Source organism: Anabrus simplex, chromosome 2, assembly GCF_040414725.1.
Source record: "Anabrus simplex isolate iqAnaSimp1 chromosome 2, ASM4041472v1, whole genome shotgun sequence".
In the NCBI taxonomy this organism is placed as follows: domain Eukaryota; kingdom Metazoa; phylum Arthropoda; class Insecta; order Orthoptera; family Tettigoniidae; genus Anabrus; species Anabrus simplex.
The window spans coordinates 157,910,653-157,932,007 of NC_090266.1; the positions used below are offsets into that span (position 1 = coordinate 157,910,653).

The following is a 21,355-nucleotide window of genomic DNA, read 5'->3' on the forward strand; positions in this document are numbered from 1 at the left end:
ATCCTTGGCGGAAAAGGTATTCTTGTTGCTTAAAGGGGCCTAACATCTAGGTCATCGGCCCCAAAAAAGACATTCAAGAAGTCGACCCTGCAAAAGAAATACTGTACAAGAATAAATTTTTATTATTTTTGATCCCGATAAACCAGAGATCCGGATTAATGAGGGCCAGATAAACGAGGTTCTTGTATACCAAGGAAGTGTAAAGAGATAGTGTACAAAATGTATTTTGCACTCATATTGACCTATACGGCTGAGACCTGGACAATAAAAAGTAGGGAGGAGAGTAGAATTCAAGCCAGCGAAATTAAATACTCCCTCAAGTGCCTACGGGTGCCATTAGGGCACTCTTGTGTATTTAATGATTATTTTCCCAAAATTGCTATGAGAAACAAATTGCACAATTCCTGCGGTGGTTACAACTCATGTCTGAGATGGTCTTGCCAATGTCTGCCTGCCAGTACCACATAAACTTGATTATTGAGACAATGAACAGAACAGCATATTTTTCTTTGCTGCAATGACTCACCGACTGAAGTGTGTACAGTGGCATAAGTGTTTCTGTTCTTTATTTATAGAAGGTAGAGGATATGTTAGTATCTTCTAGAATCAACCTGTAATAGAGGATATGTTAGTATCTTCTAGAATCAACCTGTAATATACCTTACCATTATTTGTATATGTGGCACTTTAATTGATTCCAGAAATAAAACATTTGTCAGATGCCATTTGGCACCGCTAGGAGTTCGTCATAACGAGTCGTCTCATTTTCTGCACAATTACCCGTTATCTGATAAAAATATGAATAATTTTGTTCTATTCAATATTCCTAATTGTCTTTAAATAGTAGAAAAGTACTGTCACTAATAATCAACAATACATACACAATAAAATGCATTATGGTCTGTTGCACACATTTCCCTCTAGTTTCCTCAGAGCTCTTGCCCTACAAGCTTTTCAACTGCTCGAAGATGACAATTTTATGGCGATAACACAACCTATTATCTACACTGAAAATAAATTTGACAGCAATTTCAACTGGGTCCTACTTTTGGCTTCCGCACATATTCTGCGTTCTGCCTGTTGTGTCTTAAGGCAGTATGAATTCTAGTATATTCACAATTCATCATGACTACACTCTATTTTGTACACATATCCCAGATACACTACGTCATACAAGTTTTGTATTCAGTTTCATTTCCGTAAGATTGGAGTTTACCTTGGAGCAGTTTGAGATTATAAAAAGCTTACTACTGTCTATAAGATGAAGATCTATAATTAGTTTCAGACACAAGGCTTTGGATTGACAATGTTATAACTTTAATCACTCAAGTTATCAAATTTTTTACACACTGGAGGCATCGCTCGTAGAAACTACGGGCGCACTATTTCATTCCTGCTGACAGAGCTCAAGAGAATCTAGGGTACGTTTTCACTGTATCTAAAAATAGTAGCTGCCGTTTCAGCGAGCTGTGACTTCACTAGGATACTGCTGGCCTCTGCAAGAATAGAATGTGCTAGTTATGAGCATAAGTCGAGAGCTCTTCTTTCAAGGCATTGATAACACAGCTATGTTCCTACATAACCTGGGGCTGCGTCATCATTGACTCTCAGCTGTGAAATGGTCGGGAAACTACGTATTGTACATGCGGACAGGAAGAGTGTGTGTTCGAGAGGTGGGCTTGTTCGTGTAATTCTTGTGAATACTTAGCATGTCTAATTCAAGTGTATGAGATTTCGACAACAAATCCATAATTGATGTTCTTACGGAAGACACGAGTTCTGAAAAAAGAGGATGAGAATTGACACTTCAGGCAAGTAAATGTAGATAATGAGCTAATTTCAAATTGGTGTGAAGTGTAACGTAGTTTTATACTGCTTCATGAAGTTGTTTCTGTAATACTATTTTACACTGCTTCCTAAAAATGTGGGTTTCTTGTGTACAACCTGTCGTCCAACAACGAACAGTGGAAAAGCAAATTACTGGTCATAAACAAAAAGACCGGTGCCAATTGACCAAATCTGTATTCGTGTGTTTCAGTAGATGTGTTCACAATACCAGACAGATTTTGAAATATTAACCGAACTGGCGTCCATAGTTGCGTCTGATTTTTTCATTTGTAAAACTTATTATGTTCATAAATTTATATTTAAAACTTGCTGCACTATTATGATAATTAAAACTCATTTTTATGTGTAAGAAAGTGTGATCTTTCTAAATATTCCAAAACTTGTTATAATAATGGCTTGCCCTACATTGAAAAAATTTCAAAAACCATTAAAAACCCTGCGATTTCTGGAGGGTAGCACATTCAAATATGGCCGTTTCCAAAGTGTTAAGTACTGTTTAGTGTTGTCTTTTAGATGTAATGTAAATTAGTTTTACAGACTATGGTGTAATTTTAATACTGACAATTTTTTTAAAATTCACTACTGTTCATGGTCATCATTTTAAGACAAGTTAAGGCCGAGGATGTTCATTAAGTGAGCAAAACATGTCCCATAGAGAGATATAATTGTATGAAACTGTAACCACCTAAAGGTGGATAGTATTGAATAGGTGGACAATAAATAATTTCCTATTATAATTGTTGTTAATAAGTGGTATTTTGTAAGCTGTCATTGGAGAGATGGTGTAGAATGTCATTAGTAGATGAAAAGGTTTGAGTGGTGTCTTCAAAAGAAGGAAAGATCACAATATGAAGTTGGAATTTCAAGAGGACAAATTGGGGCAAATATTTGTTAGGGATTGCAATAACTTGCCAAGGGAGATATTCAATACATTTCCAATTACTTTGCAATAATTTAAGAAAAGGCTAGGAAAACAACAGGCAGGGGATCTGCCACCTGGGCGACTGGCCTAAATGCAGATCAGTAGTGACTGACTGATTGACAAGTTAAAGTTGTGTCGTCTGAACGTCAGCGACTTGGTGGAGATGAAGCCAACGATAACATAGTTGAAGAGAGAGAAGGACCTAAGCCAAATCCGGAAAAGTGAGCTGCCTGGCAGCAACATGCATGTCTGAAGATACGGACGAGGATATGTCAGTTTGCCCTCAATCAATCAATCAATCAATCAATCAATCAATCAATCAATCAATCAATCAATGATCTGCATTTACAGCTGTCGCCCAGGTAGCAGATTTGCTATCACCTATTTACCTTGCCTTTCCTTAAATTATTTCAAAGAACTTGGTAATTTACTGAATGACTTGATCAATTTGTAATTCACAGTCAAAACGGAAATATGCATATGAAAAATGGAGCTCCCAGATACACACTGAGTGTATGAAGTGTCAAGTTGGACACTGTGTAAAATGATCTCTGAACTTCCATATTCACAAGCAGTAATACTTGTTGCCTTGTTGCGGACGTTGCTGTCTCCATTCCTTGTAATATACGAGGCCATATCAGAAAGTAACGAACAATAATTTTTTCCTCAAAATGTTTAATGTGTACCAAAACAAAAAAAATCATGAATTTACATCTTTGACCTATTTTTCTACATAGTCACCAACATTCTCAACACATTTCTCCCATTGTGTTACCAGTTTCAATATGCCCTGTTCGTAGAAGTCCGCTTCATTGGAGTGTAGCCATCTGCAGGCTGCTGATTTCACTTCTGCATCTGTTGCAATGTGTTGGCCAGCCAGGGATTTCTTCATAGGACCAAACAGATTAAAGTCCAACAGTGCGAGGTCCAGACTGTACGGTGGATGCTGGAGCACCTCCCCTCCAAATCTGGAGAGTTTCTCATGAACAGGAGCAGCAACATGGGGGTGCGCATTGTCATGAAGAAGTATGACACTGTCAGCTTTAATGTTGCAGCATTTGTCATGAAGAGCACGATGCAACTTAACCAAAATTTTTAATGTAGGCTGCAGCATTCACAGTGGTCCCGTGTTCAGCAAAGTCCACCAATAACACACCAAACATGTCCCAGAACACTATCACAAGCTCTTTCCTAGCTGACTGAGTCACTATGATTTTTTTTTTTTTTTTGTACTGGGGAATCAGTACGTTTCCACTCTATAGATGCCTGCTTGGTGTCGGGCGTGTAGTGGTACGCCCACGACTCATCGCCAGTGATGATTCCTTTCAGAAAGTAATTCCCTTCTGCGGCACAACGCGTTAAGTGATCCATGCTTGTCATCATTCGCTGGCCCTTGTGATTGCCTGTCAGGTTCTTAGGCACTCAGCGAGCACTAACTTTACGGAATTTCAACCTGTTATGAAAAACGTCGTACACCGCAACATAAGAAATGTTGAACGTCTGCGATAAGGTTTGCAGGTGCACACGTAAGTAGTTCAAAATTGCTACCTCAATGGCGCGGACATTCTTCGGAGTTGAAGCTGTTACCGGCCGCCCAGAGCATGGCAAATCATTATGGTTCACACGGTCCTCTTGGAAGAATGCACACCATCTGGAGACATTGCTACGGTCCAGACAGTCGTCCCCATACACGCCATGCATGTCCCTGTGAATTTCACTTGGTGTATGCCCTTTGGCCCACAAATATCTAACAACACTTCGCTGCTCTTCACACGTGGATGACAGTAACATGCACGCCATGTTTGTTTTGTAGTTCAGGCTTGTCTCGCTAGAGCTGCACATGAAAACAAAATACTCTCTATAGCGCAAACTTCAAACTATATCATCGCGAAACTTCAACATTCCAGCTACAATACCAGGGGAGAAAAAATTATAATGCGTTACTTTCCAATCTGCCCTCATGTTAGTATGTTAAAACAGTATTGGTAAGTTTCTGTATTAGAGTGATTTTGTGTATGTTTTGAAAAATATAATAATCAATTTATAGTAAATTTATTACTATGAATAATAATAATAATAATAATAATAATAATAATAATAATAATAATAATACCCTTTCTACTAGTAAATATAAAAGACCGAGTGCATGCTAGCACAGTTATTCCGGTACTGCATCAGGTAAGGAAGCCTGCCATCTATTGCCTATATGAGCGCCTAATGGAGCCACATGGCACCCGCCTGTTTTCTCGCAAGTAGGGGTACCAAATGACAAAAAAAAAAAAAAAAAAAAAAAATGAAAATGCATGCTTAAGAGTAATTGATAAGTACAAATATAAATACAAAAAAGGATTTCACAAGATAAAAACAAATCAGCTGTTTGTTTAAGAGTTTAAGAAGAGAGAAAAGACAAGGAAAGACACATTGAGAAATAGTGCGACCAACTTGCTCGGTGTGTGCTTCATTAGGTCCACCAGAAGTACTAACAGATTCTGTTAAGGACAGTCTCCTAACCTCAAGAGTCGGAGTTCTTACTGCTGAAAAACCTGTGTAATCTAAGAGGATGTTCTGAGCAGACTGCTGAAGCTTTATTTTTATAATATGCTTTACGTCGCACCGACACATGTAGGTCTTACAGCTACGATGGGGTAGGAAAGGACTAGGAGTGTTAAGGAAGCGCCCATGGCCTTAATTAAGGTACAGCCCAGGCATTTGCCTGATATGAAAATGGGAGACCATGGAAAAAAAAATCTTCAGGGCTGCCGACAGTGAGGTTCGTACCCACTATCTCCCGGATGCAAGCTCACAGCTGCGCTCACCTAACGGCAAAAGTTTTTTTTGCTAGTTGCTTTACTTTGCACCGACACAGATAGGTCTTATGACGATGATGGGACAGGAAAGGCCTAGGAATGGGAAGGAAGTGGCTGTGGCCTTAAGGAGTCCCAGTATTTGCCTGGTGTGAAAATGGGAAACCACAGAAAACCATCTTCAGGGCTGGCGACAGTGGGGTTCGAACCCACTATCTCCCGGATGCGAGCTCACAGCTGCACGCTCCTAACCGCAAGGCCTACTCGCCTGGTCACGAAACTTTTAGTGACACTTGGTTTTACGGGGGTGAGGAGTAAGGATGGAGCTACCCCATTTCCGGCAATACTGCCAACTTGAAATAATAACATTAAGTTATTTATTAGACCACCTAATCAATACAAAATCGTCTTGGATGATTTACATAAATCATCTGATGATGCCTTCAGAGAAGGCGAAACATGTCCCACTATTAGCTAACAAATTTATGTAAATCATCCAAGACGATTTTGTATTGATTAGGTGGTCTAATAAATAACTTAATGTTATTATTTCAATCTACATCATCAATACGGACCAAAAATGATATTTATTACATGTAATACTGCCAACTGAATGGAAATGAAATCTGAATTGAATCGATAGTATGATCGATCGATATGAATTTTCTAAACCTTTATTGTCTTAAGCCAGCAGCTGGGTCACACACACACACACACACACACACACACATTACGGAACATTATATAACATTACTCGATGTGAATCCTGTTCTAGCATGAATTCTTTGCTGTGTAAATAACAACAGTACTAGTACGCAAAGTGAACGCCAGAGGTCTCACGGCGATGCGTAATCGATTCATAGTGTGTATGTCAACGGTTGCCGATACGAATCTTGAAGATAACCGAGGTCTACCGATTCAGCACTAGGGAGATGAAGTATCACTAAAAGTTTTGCATACTATACACAGACCTGTAAATGAAAGGAACAGCATCCGGTAACAAGTACCCACTGTAAACCATGGTGGTGGCCACGTGATGGTATGGGGATGTCTCTCCTGTCTAGATGTTGGTCCGTTGGTACCAACAGGAGGTACTATGGTTGCCCTCAAGTACTGTGACATCCTTTTAAAGGAAGCGTGTTGCTCCACAGTAAAATGACATTGGGTCAAAATTGGACACTTCAACAGGACAATGATCCCAAGCACACCTCTCATTGTGTTACTTTCTCAAGAAGAGTAAGATTAGTGTGCTTGAGTGGCCAAGCCACAGCCCAGATTTAAATCCGATACAGAATTTATGGGAAGAAGTGGACCAAAGATTTAGACAACGGGCGTTCAATATGAGGGCCGGACTTCTACAGCGTTGTGAGCGAAGAATGGAAAAACACCCAAGAGCCGCTTGACCTCACTAGCCTAGTGCCCTCACACTCTGCCGCACTCATTAAGTCTAAAGGCTATGCAAACAAGTAATGAGCTCTAAACCATCTACAAATAAAATTTCTGTTTTATGTTACAAATACGCTGTTGGTCAAAATACTTTTTTTCCAGCATTCCACATAAATACACTGTAATGCCTGAAGTATAATTTATTTCCTTTGTACTAGAGCATGTAATGCTGTTCATTTAGTTTCATAACAAATGCAACGACTTTCATCGAATAAAGTACAATTTATACATTGTCAAAATACTGCTTGTTGCTACTGTATTCCTCCATCAGCCAGTGTTTGAAGCTACTTGCATTACTCAAAATTCCCGTTCTACAAAAGACCTGTTCCTTACTAACTCTCCATAATCCGCCTGGTCCCTAGACGTAATTGCAGGATTTTGTAATCAACAAGTTATATTTACAACTTTGACTTACAGAAAAACCTTTCCAAAACTCCACACTAGATCATTTTTCCCCCCACACTAACTGGAGTGATCTTTCCTCACTTCTAACAAAAGATCTCCTGTTCCCCTCATGTCCTTCACTGGCAGCATAAATATCAATGAGATTTGGCAAATTAAAAAATTTATTGAATGTGTTGATCGAGCGGTGCCAATAGTTTCCATCTCTAAGAAGCAAAAAACACAATGGATCACCAAAGATATAGCATGCAGAATATGAAAGAGAAATAATTTATACAGGAAACGGAAAGAAAAGCCAAATGACAGTAGGTGGGAGAAGTACACACTGGCCAGGAACAAAAAAATCAATAATCAATTATACCTATAGCTCATATATCCAAAACCTTAGTTACAACTCCAAAGAGCTAGTGGCTTTTTCAGAAATAAAAGCAAGAACAGTGCTCCATTTGTCATCAAGTACAACAACCTCTCAGTTTCCTCTTCCCAAGAAATAGCCAACACATTTAAGAAAAAATTTAAAAATAACTTTACTATACCTGAAAAGGACGAAGAAATGCTGACCACAAGGACACCCCCCTTCCCTAATCAATCCCTATTTCACCACTAATGGTGCAGAAAGTCTTTGAAGAACCAGACCCCATGCAGTGAACAGCCAAGATGATGTGCATGTGAGAATTCTCCACCACTGTGGAGATACATTGACACTTTCTCTTTGTGGGATATTAAACATTTCAATGAATAGTGGGACTGTGCCAAATGAATGAAAGAAAACAAACATCGTTCCTGTATTCAAAGAGGATGGCAGAGAAAATGTAGACAGCTACTGCCCGGTCTCTTTAAGGTATCAGCTAAATGTATGGAGCACCTAACTGGTAAACATATGTTGCATTTTCTTAATGAGACAAACCTGTTGAATAATAAACTACATGGATTCCTTCCTGGAAAATCCTAAACTACACTTTTAACAGAATTGATTAGTGGATACATTCCCTGGACCAGTCCAGTATCTCCCAAGTGGACTGCACACCTCTCAACTGGAGTAAGGCTTTTGATCAGATACCTCATCAATGAGTATCACTCAAATATATCAAGTATGGCATTCAAGGCAAACTCCTGGCATGACCCAGATCATTCCCAATGTTTTGTGGGGTCAGGTCAGATAAAACTTCAGTCGGGGCTGAGGATCTTAGATGTTATGACACTTTAAACAACAAGCATCATCATCAGCAAAACTTCAGTCACTTTGGGTATAATAATAATAATAATAATAATAATAATAATAATAATAATAATAATAATAATAATAATAATAATAATTTGGCATCCGATTGTCTGCTCGTCAATTTCGACTTTCTGGTTTACTCTACGCCTGCTAGATGGCAGTCCGAGTAAACCAAAATTCTCTTGGGCGTCTATGACAGAGTTTTAATGAATTTTGTCGAGTAAACACAAAATGTGGCACCAGAGATCTTTTACATGCCAACATCATCCGACATGGAGTGTTGAATGGACTTTTTTTCCGCCCTTCAAACATCCGAATACCTCTGCCGGGTTTGAACCGGCTATCTTGGGATCCAGAGGCCGACATTACCACTGATCCACAGAGGGGTGTGATTCAGGATAGTGATAGGGCCACTTCTGTATAAGATTTATAATAATAATAATAATAATGATAATAATAATAATAATAATAATAATAATAATAATAATAATAATAATAATAAAGTTGTTTTTGCATCCCACTAACTACTATTTTCACGATTTTCAGGGGTGTTGAATGGCCAGACGTTTGTCCCGCAGAAGTTCTTTTACGTGCCAGTAAATCTACAGACACAAGGGGACATATTTGAACACCTTCAAATTCCACCGGACTGAGTCAGGATCAAACCTACCAATTTGGGGTCATAAGGCCAGCACCACAACCATCTGAGCCACTCAGCCCCACTATATATGACTTTTATGTTGGTTCTACCAAGTTGTGTATTGTCCTCCATGCCACAGTGTGCTGATGACACCATCGTTTACATAGCTGTTCGAAATGAGGCTCTGTGGTCCAATGCAAGTAGAACGTCTATTAAGTGTACAGAAGTGTAAATATATTCTGTTAAGTAGAGTCAGAACACCACCATTACTGCATCAAAATTCACTATGTGGTAAGAACCTGATACCTAGCTCCTCAATAGATCTGCTTCTTGGTGATCATGTTTGCAGCAATTTAAAATGGAACAGTATCTGGAGGAAATAAGGTGCAAAGCATACACTATCCTAGGATTTATCCCCCAGATCTTTCCTGAGAGAGAGAAAGAAAGCCATTCAGATGGCCTATTTGATATTGTGGCCAATCATATTGTACAGGTTTCATCCCTGGCATACTCCTACAGTAGAAAACATGACAAAACCAGAGGGAGTTCAACACTAAGCAGAATGACTAATTATTGCTCAATGCAATCATTTAAACACACAAGGTTCTCCCCCAATAATCTCTCTCTGTAAACAAATAGATATTACATTTCTGAGAAGTCCCTCACAGGTAAAAACTCGCATCGACACTTTCAACCACTTACAGCTACTACCGTTCTGTGTCTCCCTTTTCTCTCCATTTGCAAGAACAGCAACTTATCAAAATGGCTTCTTTATTCATTCTGCTTATGACATGACTTTTAGTACCAGGAGTGTCCAAGGGCATGTTCGGCTCATCTGGTGCAGATGATACACATGGATGACCTGTGCATCTCGATGCGGGTTGATGATGATGATGTAGGGTGAGGGTGAATATGGTAGTTAACTTATGACCCAAATAACAATATAATTTCTTTACAACCATCGCAAGGAGTATACCTCATCACAAGAAGCAATTTATACCGAATATGAGCCTCGGAGGCCTTCTTTGGTCCTTGTAGGGTTAATAATATCTCGAATTCTTGCTAATGTACAATTCTTTAATAGCAAAACATTCCCATGAAGTCCAGCTCGTGTCCATTTCAAGTAACAATCGCAGAAACTAACAGGTAATATCACTATTTGGGAAGACTTCAGAGAAAGGAGACGAGCTGCTCGGCTACGCGGTATGTTCCGAGCTGTCGGTGAAAAGATGGCGTGGAGCGACATTAGTAGGCCCTAGACGAATAAATTTGAGTGGTGTTTTTAAAAGTAAGAAAGATCACAAAAAATAAATTTAGAATTCAAGGGACAAATTGGGAGCAAATAAACGTATTCGTTTATAGGAAGAGGAGTTAGGACTGGAATAATTTACGAAGAAAGATGCTCAGCAAAATTTCCAAAATGTTTGCAATTATCTAAGAAAAGACTAGATAAATAAGAGATAGGGAATAGGCCACCTGGGCAACTGCCCTAAATGCAGATCAGTGGTGAATCAATGACTGACTGATTACTAATTAGCTTCATAACCATCAGTAACCTCACTTATTTATTAACCTACAACTAAACAAACTTAGCCCCCGATGCCCTCCTGGTACTGTAAAACCAGTAAAAGGCGAACAAAAATATAACCTTAAAACCACCATCGTTCGTTCAAAAATGTCATAACAGAGAAGCGATTTGTGAACCAATATAATACCAGAAAATAATTACAGAAAAGCAAGTGTCTACAGCCACACCAACTTCAAAGAGTACATGTTAAAAAAACCGGACAACTTTTGTAAACATTACTGTAAAACTACATCATTTAGAACACCATACTTTACAGGTTGTAAACTACAAACCAACATACATGAAAATCACAAAAAGATCCTTTTTACTAACACATGACACAAGTTTACTACTCACCATTAAAAATCGGACTCAAACATCAAATTGCTAGGTCACTTAGTGTCAGGGTTGCCACAGAACATAAAAAAGGTTCGTACTAAATTTTCCCCTAGAAAGGTACTAGATTATGAAAGAAAAAAAAAAGGACTAAATCATTGTTTTTACAATGGAGTAGGATTGTTCATGAAGGCCGTAAAGAAAACAAAGTATTCTTATAAAAAATACACATTTATTACCGGTTTTAGTACCTATGATAGGAAGCAGCAGTGTTGCAGTTTCAAACACCACCATCCTAACACTTCCAGTTCCAAGGTGACTACGACTTGATAGTCATTTATTTATGTTTAGAATATGAATACTATCAACATTCTCACGTACATTCACAGATTTCTTAAAATAGGATGACGAAAATCCACCCTCTTAAAAATACATGTTCGCAGAATTCAACATGAAAAGATAGGCACTTTGTTCTGAAACTTCTTATCAATTTCTTTCTTTTTTCTTCTCCTGTACTAGAAGAGCTTCTACTCTACTTCCATAAAATGTACTAGATTTTCATAATTTTTTTTAAAAAAACCAACGTACTAAAAATATCCATTAAGTACTAGATCTAGTACTAAAGTACTGAAGATGGCAACACTGCTTAGTGTACCAACCAAATACAGTAGAGACAATACACGACACTTAGCGAGATATCGAGGGACAGCTATTGGAGCTCACTCTAGCGGATAGACCTGAACGGTACTGATCCTGTCATAAGAGCACGTGTATTTTTGTGTGGAGTTTTTGGTGTTATTTATGCGTTTTCAGTGAGTTGACATAATTAAATAGTAGCGTGTGTCATTCCTTGATATCTCCTCTCAACATGAGGGGAAAGGTATGTGCTGTGTTTGGCTGCAGTAATTACGTAGTAGAGAAAAATGCGCGCTCGTTCTTCAGGTTCCCTCGTGACAAGAACATGTAAGTAATATTGTGTTTGCTTATATATTCTTCCAGTGACAGAGATTTTTATAGTACTTCATAATCTTCTGACCTGCTCGACCCATGTTTTAACGGGCTTAAAATATAATACGCATATTTTATTGTATAGTGCAGCAGTTAACCTTCAATACTGATGTGTTGTTGTAGGTGTGATCTGTGGGTTGTGAAATGTCACAGAAGCGATTTGGATAAATTGTACAAGAAAGAAGGGACGTTACGCTTGTATAAGAATTATAAGATCTGTTCAGATCATTTCCAGGCCAGTGACTTTAAAAATCCTCGACTATACAGCCAAGGGTACGTTACATTTTTACTCTAAAGGTGGCGTGCACCAACCACGAGTAAGTTCTACTTCCGTAGTAAAGTACTTTTGAAGTCAGCATTCGGCGACTTCCATACGAGAGTAAATTACTTCCGAAGTATTTTAGTCCTCTTAGATACTCCTGGACTAAATTACTACAAGAGTAAAATGTTGAAGAGCACCATCTTGTAGTATATTACTAAAGAAGTAAATAACGTACGAATATAGGTTCGAATTTACTCTCACGTCGTCCATGGAGTAAGCTAAGTTTAGACTTGTTGACTAATGATAATATCGTGCCGTATATGAGAGGAAAGACGTTTCAAACGTGTTTATGGATTACTTAGATTATATTGACGATCTCGACGCAGTAAACGACGGGAATTGTAATAGTGCGTAGGCCTACAGTGCGTGAAAGGCGATAGCCGTGTAATGTGAACACGGCGAGTTTCAGGAACGTTTTTGGTCTTAGGAAGGAATCCTTTACTTTCCTTCTAAGTCTACTTGGAGATCACTTACAGCTGAATTCTTGTCTTAATTTTGTTGTATCTCTAAAATTACAGTTGCTGTGTGCCCTACGAGTGTTTCGTACCGGAACATTTCAGTACGGTACAGTTGCCGGTGATCTAATTAACGTTTACCGCACAACTGCTAACCGTATCTTTCATCGCGTAGTTAAAGCAGTAGTTGAGGCTAAGAGGGAGGTACGCCTGCAAATGATGATGATCGTTCGGAAAATAAAAGGATATTGTTCACGTTGGCAGGTTTCCACACGTCGTGGGTGCAATTGACTGTGACTGCGCGCATATTCCCATTTATTGCCCTCTCGGTGACAACGGTGAACTTTTCAGAAATCGGAAGAGTTTTTTTTTTAATTTGCTTAATGTCGCACCGGCACAGATAGGTCTTATGGCAACGATAGGGCAGGAAAGGCCTAGGGATGGGAAGCGACCGTGGCCTTAAGGTAGGGCTTACAGACCCAGCATTTGCCTGGTGTGAAAATGGGAAAATTTCGCTGTGGATGTAGGCCATCTGTATGAAGAAACCGCCATCAGTTTTAATTTTTCCCGCGTGTCCATGACTTTCTGCTTTGCTTTTAAGTCCTTCTACAGAATCTTAACTTGCTTTTCACTGCGTTTTCCGTCACTCGAAGCATTGAATTCTTTCGTCACGACTTTCCATGAATTTCCTTTCTTATCCAGCATCTTTATGTTGTGTTTCTTACACCTTATATATTTGCATAGATAGTCATTATCTCTATTAACAAGCATTTATCTTTTTCGCTTACATTTTTCCCCCGTTTCCTAACGCACATAACTCCGCGAGTAACGAATGCTACTTCTGTAGTAGTAACTAAAAGAGTAAATTGTACTTCAACTCTCCGACGTTACTTCCGGAGTAAGTAACTCCCGTAGTAATTTACTTCCGTAGTATGGACTTCTTTAGTAAACGCTACTTCCGTAGTAATTTACTCCAAGATGGTGCACGCCACCCTAATTGTACGTAAATATTCCTCAAAGCATCACTATCGACAACATTTTCAAACGTTTCTTTATCCCTCTTCTCAGATTGAAGCCGGGATTTTATAGATTTTCTTTCTGTTAATAGGCTTCATGTTAAGAGGAAAATTGTCCAGCTATTAAATGTTAATTCATTGCATCATATGTGTAAGGAATGTGCCGATATTTTTATTGACAAATGTCTTAATGTGATGATACATTGTTTTTAAATGAGGAGAAAAGACAAATCCAACCGTAAGAGTACAGGCAGGTATGCTAAAGCTAAAAAAGTAATGCATAAATGAAAGATCAAGCCATTTCACCGCAGTCCATTTCACACCTTGTTTATATTTCTAATTTCAGTCTTTGAATAATAACCTTTTAAATAATTCTTCATTCATTTATCCAGAATTGCTTTAGCAACTTCGAATTTAATATCTCAATACCACTTTCTTTCTAGACGTAATTTATTTATCCATTTCCGTATATACATTTCCATTGATATTTGAATTTAGCGCGATTTTTTCAGGTCAAGTCACTAGGAGCGCCACCGTCGAATTGTCTCCCATTTTAGCAAGGCGAAATCCGTAAGTGTCGTGTATTGTCTCTACTGTATTTGTACCAACCATCGAGCTAGATAATACCAAGTTTGGTTTAAATGTTGACATTGCCTAGCCCTTTCAGACCCAAGACTAAGCGAAGTTTTTTTTTTTCAATTTTAGTTGTTTAATGCCTCTATAAATCTCAAAAACATAAAAAAAGCTGTTAGAGCAAAGAAAAAATAGTATTGCATTGGTTTTTTTTATAACCCGCACATTTCTGTGGTCTGGGCCTGTACTCATTCGTTTCATTGGAGAACTAGTGAAGTTTGTAAAGTTCGCTTTATATTTATGAATATAGCCATGAATTTTTTTTAGAAGGAGACTGAAGGTAAATATAATATACAAGTTTTATCACATCAAATTTGTTTATTTACTTATCTAATACGCGTAATACAAGCAGTGAGAAATTGTCCCAAATTTTGAAGAAAATAATTAATAATTGTGAAAAATGCTTACACTTACTACATCATTTCTTGCGGAATTCTCTGAAACAATTATTCTTACTCGTTAGACATAGGTAAATATTACACTTAGTACCTTGCACTGTGGTTCCGCTGGAGCAGCTGGTCATGGGAAGATGCGTGCCGTCGACAGTTCATCAACAGCTGGCCAGTGCTCAAAACCGTCGAGCCTGTTGTCCACACATGCGAATGGTGCACACGCCTTCTTGTTTGGTGCTCCTCCTCTTGAAAGGGCACTAAGTCGGGTGACGCAATAAGTATTTCAGCTACCGGGCGAGTTGGCCGTGCGGTTAGGAGCGCGCAGCTGTGAGGTCGCATCCGGGAGATAGTGGGTTCGAACCCCACTGTCGGCAGCCCTAAGGATGTTTTTCCGTAGTTTCCCATTTTCACACCAGACACATGCTGGGCTGTACCTTAATTAAGGCCACGGCCGCTTCCTTCCCATTCCTAGGCCTTTCCTGTCCCATCGTCGCCATTAGACCTGTCTGTGTCGGTGCGACGTAAAGCAAGTAGTAAACAAAAAAACGTATTTCAGCTAAGATTAATCGAAATTTCATTAGATCAAGAATGTCTTTCTTCGCTACTCCATTGCATGCAGCATCTCTCCTGTACTCCATCCACGCGTTAATGGCTGCCATCAAAAAGGTGAAGGGTAGTTTTCAATGTCAATTTCTTCGTTTTAAAGAACTTTAGGTACGGTACTTTTTCCAATAGCTGGTCACAGATATCGACACTGCCCATCTTTTCATTATCTTTTTTGGCTGCGTTTGTAATTGGTATACTTCTTTTCCTTTTTGTACAATTACTCTACTTCATGAAGTGGGGCTTTTCCATGCAAATTTGAGGCCGTGCTCACCACTTTCAAGTCCTTCCATCGAATTAAACATATTCTATCATCCGATCGGCATACCTCCTCAACACCTCTCGCCATCTTTTGGTCGGGTTTAATGATGAATTAATATGGTGATTTGTGTTTGTCCTTTTAACAAAGAAAGTTAAATTATTTCTATTACTTACAAACGGTGCATACAAGTTTATTTGGTGGAGTAACACTCGGTTATCTGCTTTACCTTTCAGAATTCTACGTAGGTATTGTACACTCGTTAATGTTCTCCTACTATGCAACTTATCTATCCCAAAATTTATTATTAAGTCACTATATGCCACATATTTTGGACTAGTTTTAGAAATACAGAAATACAGATATCTTAGAAATTTAGCTTGAACATTTTCTATTACTTTTATACGTTTAATACATGATGGTTCCCAGACTATGGATGCATATTCTATTAGTGTTCTGACTAGTGAAGTGTGTACATGAATTTTGGCTTTGATATTTTTGAATTTGTTTATATTTCTCATTAGAAATCCTAGATTCTTATAGGCCTTATTTACGGCGTTATTTATGAGTATGTTGAACTGAAGTTTACTATAAATTATTACTCCTAAATCCTCCTTTACTTCAACTCGTTTTAGGCTGATACTGTTCATTTCATAAGAGTGGATTTTTGCCTGTCTTTTTCTAGTAAAGATCATTGATTTACATTTCTTAACATTGAATTGAAAGGAATTGTGTTTTCCTCCATTCAACCAGTGGTGTGTGGTTTTGTTGTAATTTTTCGTTATCATTGATGTAATCTGCTGTAAATTTTCATGTCATCGGCATAAAACTGAAATTTAGAATTCTTGAATACAGAGCCAATATCATTAACAAACAGAATGAATAACAGTGGACCTAATTTTGAGCCTTGGTATATGCTACCCCTCTGAAACTATTCTTGAAGTAGGAGTTAAATAATACGACCAGTTCAGGGCTAAAACCAAAACTGTGAAGCTTGTTTAGAAGTTTATTATGATCAATCCTATTGAATGCTTTTGTCATGTCCGTGAATTTGACATTCACTTGTCCTCCGTGATCTAAAATAGATGACACATAATTTGTAAAGTTTACTAAATTTGAACTTGTTGATCTCCCTTGCATAAAGCCGTGTTGTTGCTCTATGATGACCTTCTAAACAAGTTGATAGATGTTGCAGTAAAGGATATCCTCAAACACTTTACATTAGACTGATAGTATTGATATTGGTCTATAATTATGTAATGTTTTCAATATTACCATCTTTGTGAATTGGACACACTCTTGCTATCTTCCAGAAATCAGGAAATATTTTCTGTTGCAGAGATTTAACGTGGATATGCAAGAGCGTCTCCGCGTCCTTTCACTATATATTGGGTATCTTGAGCAGCACTCATTTTAGATTTAAATCTTGTTATAGCACATTCAACATCACCAACAGATACCACTGAAATATTTAGCATGTCAAGCTCCTAATATTGCAGTTCCTCTAGAACATACTGCCCATTATTTTTGGTGTTACATTTGTGTAACTTATGTACATTTGAAGTAAGAGGCAAATCCATCAGCTATTTCTGTCTGAGAAGTTACGATGCTATCATTCAGTATATATCTGTGACATTCCTGATTATTCGTCCTCTGTTGCTTTAAAAAGTGCGAGAAGTTTTTGCTATTATTATATATACCACTTTATATACCTTGAATGTGTTCTTTATACGCTATTCTTATTTTTTTAAGGATCACTATCTTTGTTTTGAACTCTGTCATACTACGTATATATTCTTTAGGATGTCTTCTTTTCCTATGATACTTTTTATTTCGAATTAGTTGTATTATTTCTTTATTATACCATATTGGATAAGTTCTTTTACTAAGTCAGAGGAACGCAATAATCAAGAATCTCATAGAATTTATTATAGAAGCAATGTAAAGCGCTGTTAACGTCCTCAATGTCATTAAATTCTGACCAATCAGAAGTGTTTAGTAATTCAGAGAGTGATTGAAAATCAGTTCTATTATAATTATAGTGCCTAAAATTGATCAACTGCCCAATGTACTAAATTTTCTTTTATTAACTTCTATTGAGAGAATCAGTGCAGGATGATAGTCATCTTCAGGTAACAAAGGCTGGTCATCTCGTACAAGGTGAATTTGCTCTGTTGTAGAGGCCAGAACTAAACCTAAACAGTATCCAAACTTATTCGTGATAGTCTTTCTGGACGTTAGATTCATGAGATTTAGGAAGTTTTGAAGCTGCATTGCTGCCGATCTTACTTTACTTGTACCAGCATCCTGATTTGCTTCTCTCAAATTGAAGTCTCCTACAATACAAATAGGACGTTTATTTCCTGGATTTATTGCTGATTCAACTATTTCAAGAAATTCACAGTATTGATCAAGGTTAGAATTTGGTGGAAAATACACAACTCCTATAAAATATGACCTACATTTAAACTGAACTTTAACCATTACAAATTAGAACTCACGAGAGTAAGAAATAATCTGATGAGTTTAAAACATTTTATCAACGGCTATAACCACCACACCTCCCCTCCCTTTACCATTTACTTTATGTTCTTTATCTGCTCTAAACACGCTGTAGTTACTAGGGATGATTTCATTATCATGTATAGACTTAGTCAGCCAACTTTCGGTTTTGCAGATTATCTTATGGTTATTTTCAGAGGCAGCTAAAAATAGTTCTTGAGTCTTTGTCCTAACTCATCTCATATTCTGGTAACTAATAGTTACCTCTTCTTTACTAATATACCTATCTATACTATTATTCATGTTTTGTTTTGGCATTTTACTTTATCTGTTCAATGTATTTTGCACGTTTAATCCGTAAGACCGGATCGCCTGGCTTCCTTTAACAACTATCGTACAATTCCGCACCCAGCAGAACTGGTAATTGGCCGCTTTCCTCTTTGCTCTTACCTGTGCAAAGAGCTTCTTCCTGAAAGGGGAAAGGCATTCATTGATGAATAACAGCTGACTTGTTGTCCACCCAATTTCGAGGGTTGTTATTGTCTTCCCTCGTTTAGCTCTGGCATCCATCAGTTTCTCCTTATCCGCTCTCCGCACGAACTTCACTATGATGCCATGAGGTGGTGTTGGAGTACCTAGTCCGGCAGATGTTCTTGAGGGAAATCTGTGACATATGTCGATCATTGATGAATCGATATTTGCCCCCAGTGGCAGCAATAACCAAGACCGACTCCAATCCTCAAACCTTACTCTCGATCGTTCAAAGATGGCGAATCGAGTAGCCGGATTTGTTGGAAATGTGGGTTTGTTTTCGTTTGTTGTGATCGTGTTCAGTCGGTGTTTTTTCATGAAAGTTGAGGTTAAACGTTAGATTATTTGTAGAATTTAAACGTGGGAGTGTGTATATGAATCAGTGGACATTCATGATGTGTAATTATGTGATCGGGCGAGTTGACCGTGCGGTTAGGAGTGCGCAGCTGTAAGCTCGCATCCGGGAGATAGTGGGTTGGAACCCCACTGTCGGCAGTCCTGAAGATAGTTTTCCGTGGTTTCCCGTTTTTACACCAAGCAAATGCTGTCGCTGTACCTTAATTAAGGCCACAGCCGCTTCCTTCCCATTCCTAGGCCTTTCCTGTCCCATCGTCACCATAAGACCTATCTGTATCGGTGCGACGTAAAGCAACTAGCAAAAAATGTAATTATGTGCAGTAATGTGAAGATGTGTTTATTTTAATATGGGCCGCTCATGCTGCGTGCCGGGTTGTAAAAAAACTACACCAATGCCTCTCGTACTACACTTTTTAAATTTCCTAAGGAGAGAAAATGTGAGTAGGAATATACACCGTGACAATTTTGAAGTCAATGATAAAACAGTCGTGTGCATACACCATTTTGAGGATAAGTTTGTGGATAGGGAAGATGTTTTTCCAGTTCTAAAAGGAGAACATATTCGTGTTCCTCGAAAATATCCAAAACTAAGTAATGATGCTTACCGCGCAATTTTCCCGAATCAGCCAACATATCTAACAGTGAGGCTTAGTACAGGAAGAAAAGATCCTGGAAAACGTGTGCAGAAGAAATTACAGAGAGATGAGGAGCATTTTAATGAATGGTGTGAATAGGATACTATTGCAAATTTGGATAATTTTTTATATGGTATTAAAAATAGGCCGGTAAATCCATTCACAACAATTGTGAAGGAAGACTATGTTAGTTTCATTAAAATAGATGATAATGGATATCGAGATATTACATCTGTGTCTGTGTGCTTTAAAGTGTCCAGCGATTTAGATGTAAGTGTATTTCACAAGAATCTGTGCTTGCCTGTAGAAAAGTTTGCCTGGATCATGGAGTCTAATGGAAACAAAGATCGACGTGGGTCGACGAATGGCATAGGGTCATATTTAGTGATGAATCGCGCTTCTGTCTTGCCCGCAGTGATCACTGGAATCGTGTGCGCTGACGTACCGGGGAGAGGGGCGGCCCAGATCTTATTGTCGAGAGGCAAACAGGGCCAACGCCAAGCATTAATGTCTGAGGAGCTATTGGCTTTAATGTGAAATCACAATTAGTGCTTGTTGAGGGCACTATGATTGCTCGACAGTACGTTGATAGGGTACTCAATTCAGTGGTTGTCCCTATGATGGCGAACATTGCTAATGGGATGTTTCAGCAGGACAACACCTGGGTTCACACTGCACGCATCTCCAGAGAAGCGCTCCGCGACATCACAACCTTAGAATGGCCCACCAGATCCCCGACCTCAGTCCTATTGAGCATGCGTGGGACATGATGGGTCGACAACTGGCCAACCGTCCTCAGCCACCCACAACTCTGGAACAACTGACCCGTGCAGTGCAGCAAGTATGGGCCACAATTCCTCAGGAAGCGATCCAGGGCCATATTGACTCCATGCCTCGACGAATTCATCAATGTATTGCAGATCGCGGTGGGCATATCCTGTATTGATCGTCGTCCAAACTTGCGGTCAGAGGGACCTGGAAGTGTAACCATCGAATCACAACCGAACACTCGTCCTGCATGTTCAATTGCAGCAATAAAGCACCATTCCTTCTGGGTGTTGCAATTTCCATTTTCTTCAGTGTAAGTTACAAGATTGTGGGCAACTGCAACGTGACCTCGATAATGTTGTGAGATGGACAGCAGGCAATGGTATATTGATAAACGGGGTTAAAAGTCAGGTTGTGTGTTTCACAAATAAGAAAAGTCCTCTCAGTTTTAATTACTGCGTTGATGGGGTGAACGTTCCTTTTTTTTGCTAGGGGCTTTACGTCGCACCCACACAGATAGGTATTATGGCGACGATGGGATAGGTAAGGCCTAGGAGTTGGAAGGAAGCGGCCATGGCCTTAATTAAGGTACAGCCCCAGCATTTGCCTGGTGTGAAAATGGGAAACCACGGAAAACCATCTTCAAGGCTGCCGATAGTGGGATTCGAACCTACTATCTCCCGGATG

At 38.8% G+C, this 21,355-nt stretch overlaps 1 protein-coding gene across 1 annotated transcript in view; it reads right to left on the reverse strand.

The window, feature by feature from the left end:
- LOC136863952 (26S proteasome regulatory subunit 4) overlaps positions 1 to 11,309 on the reverse strand; it is a 139,681-nt gene extending 128,372 nt beyond the window's left edge. The window contains exon 1 of the mRNA XM_067140402.2: positions 11,209 to 11,309. Within this exon, the coding sequence (XP_066996503.1) occupies positions 11,209 to 11,211 (3 nt within the window). The 5' untranslated portion in view covers positions 11,212 to 11,309. The remainder of the gene's footprint in view (positions 1 to 11,208) is intronic.
- Between the last annotated feature and the right edge of the window lie 10,046 nt (positions 11,310 to 21,355).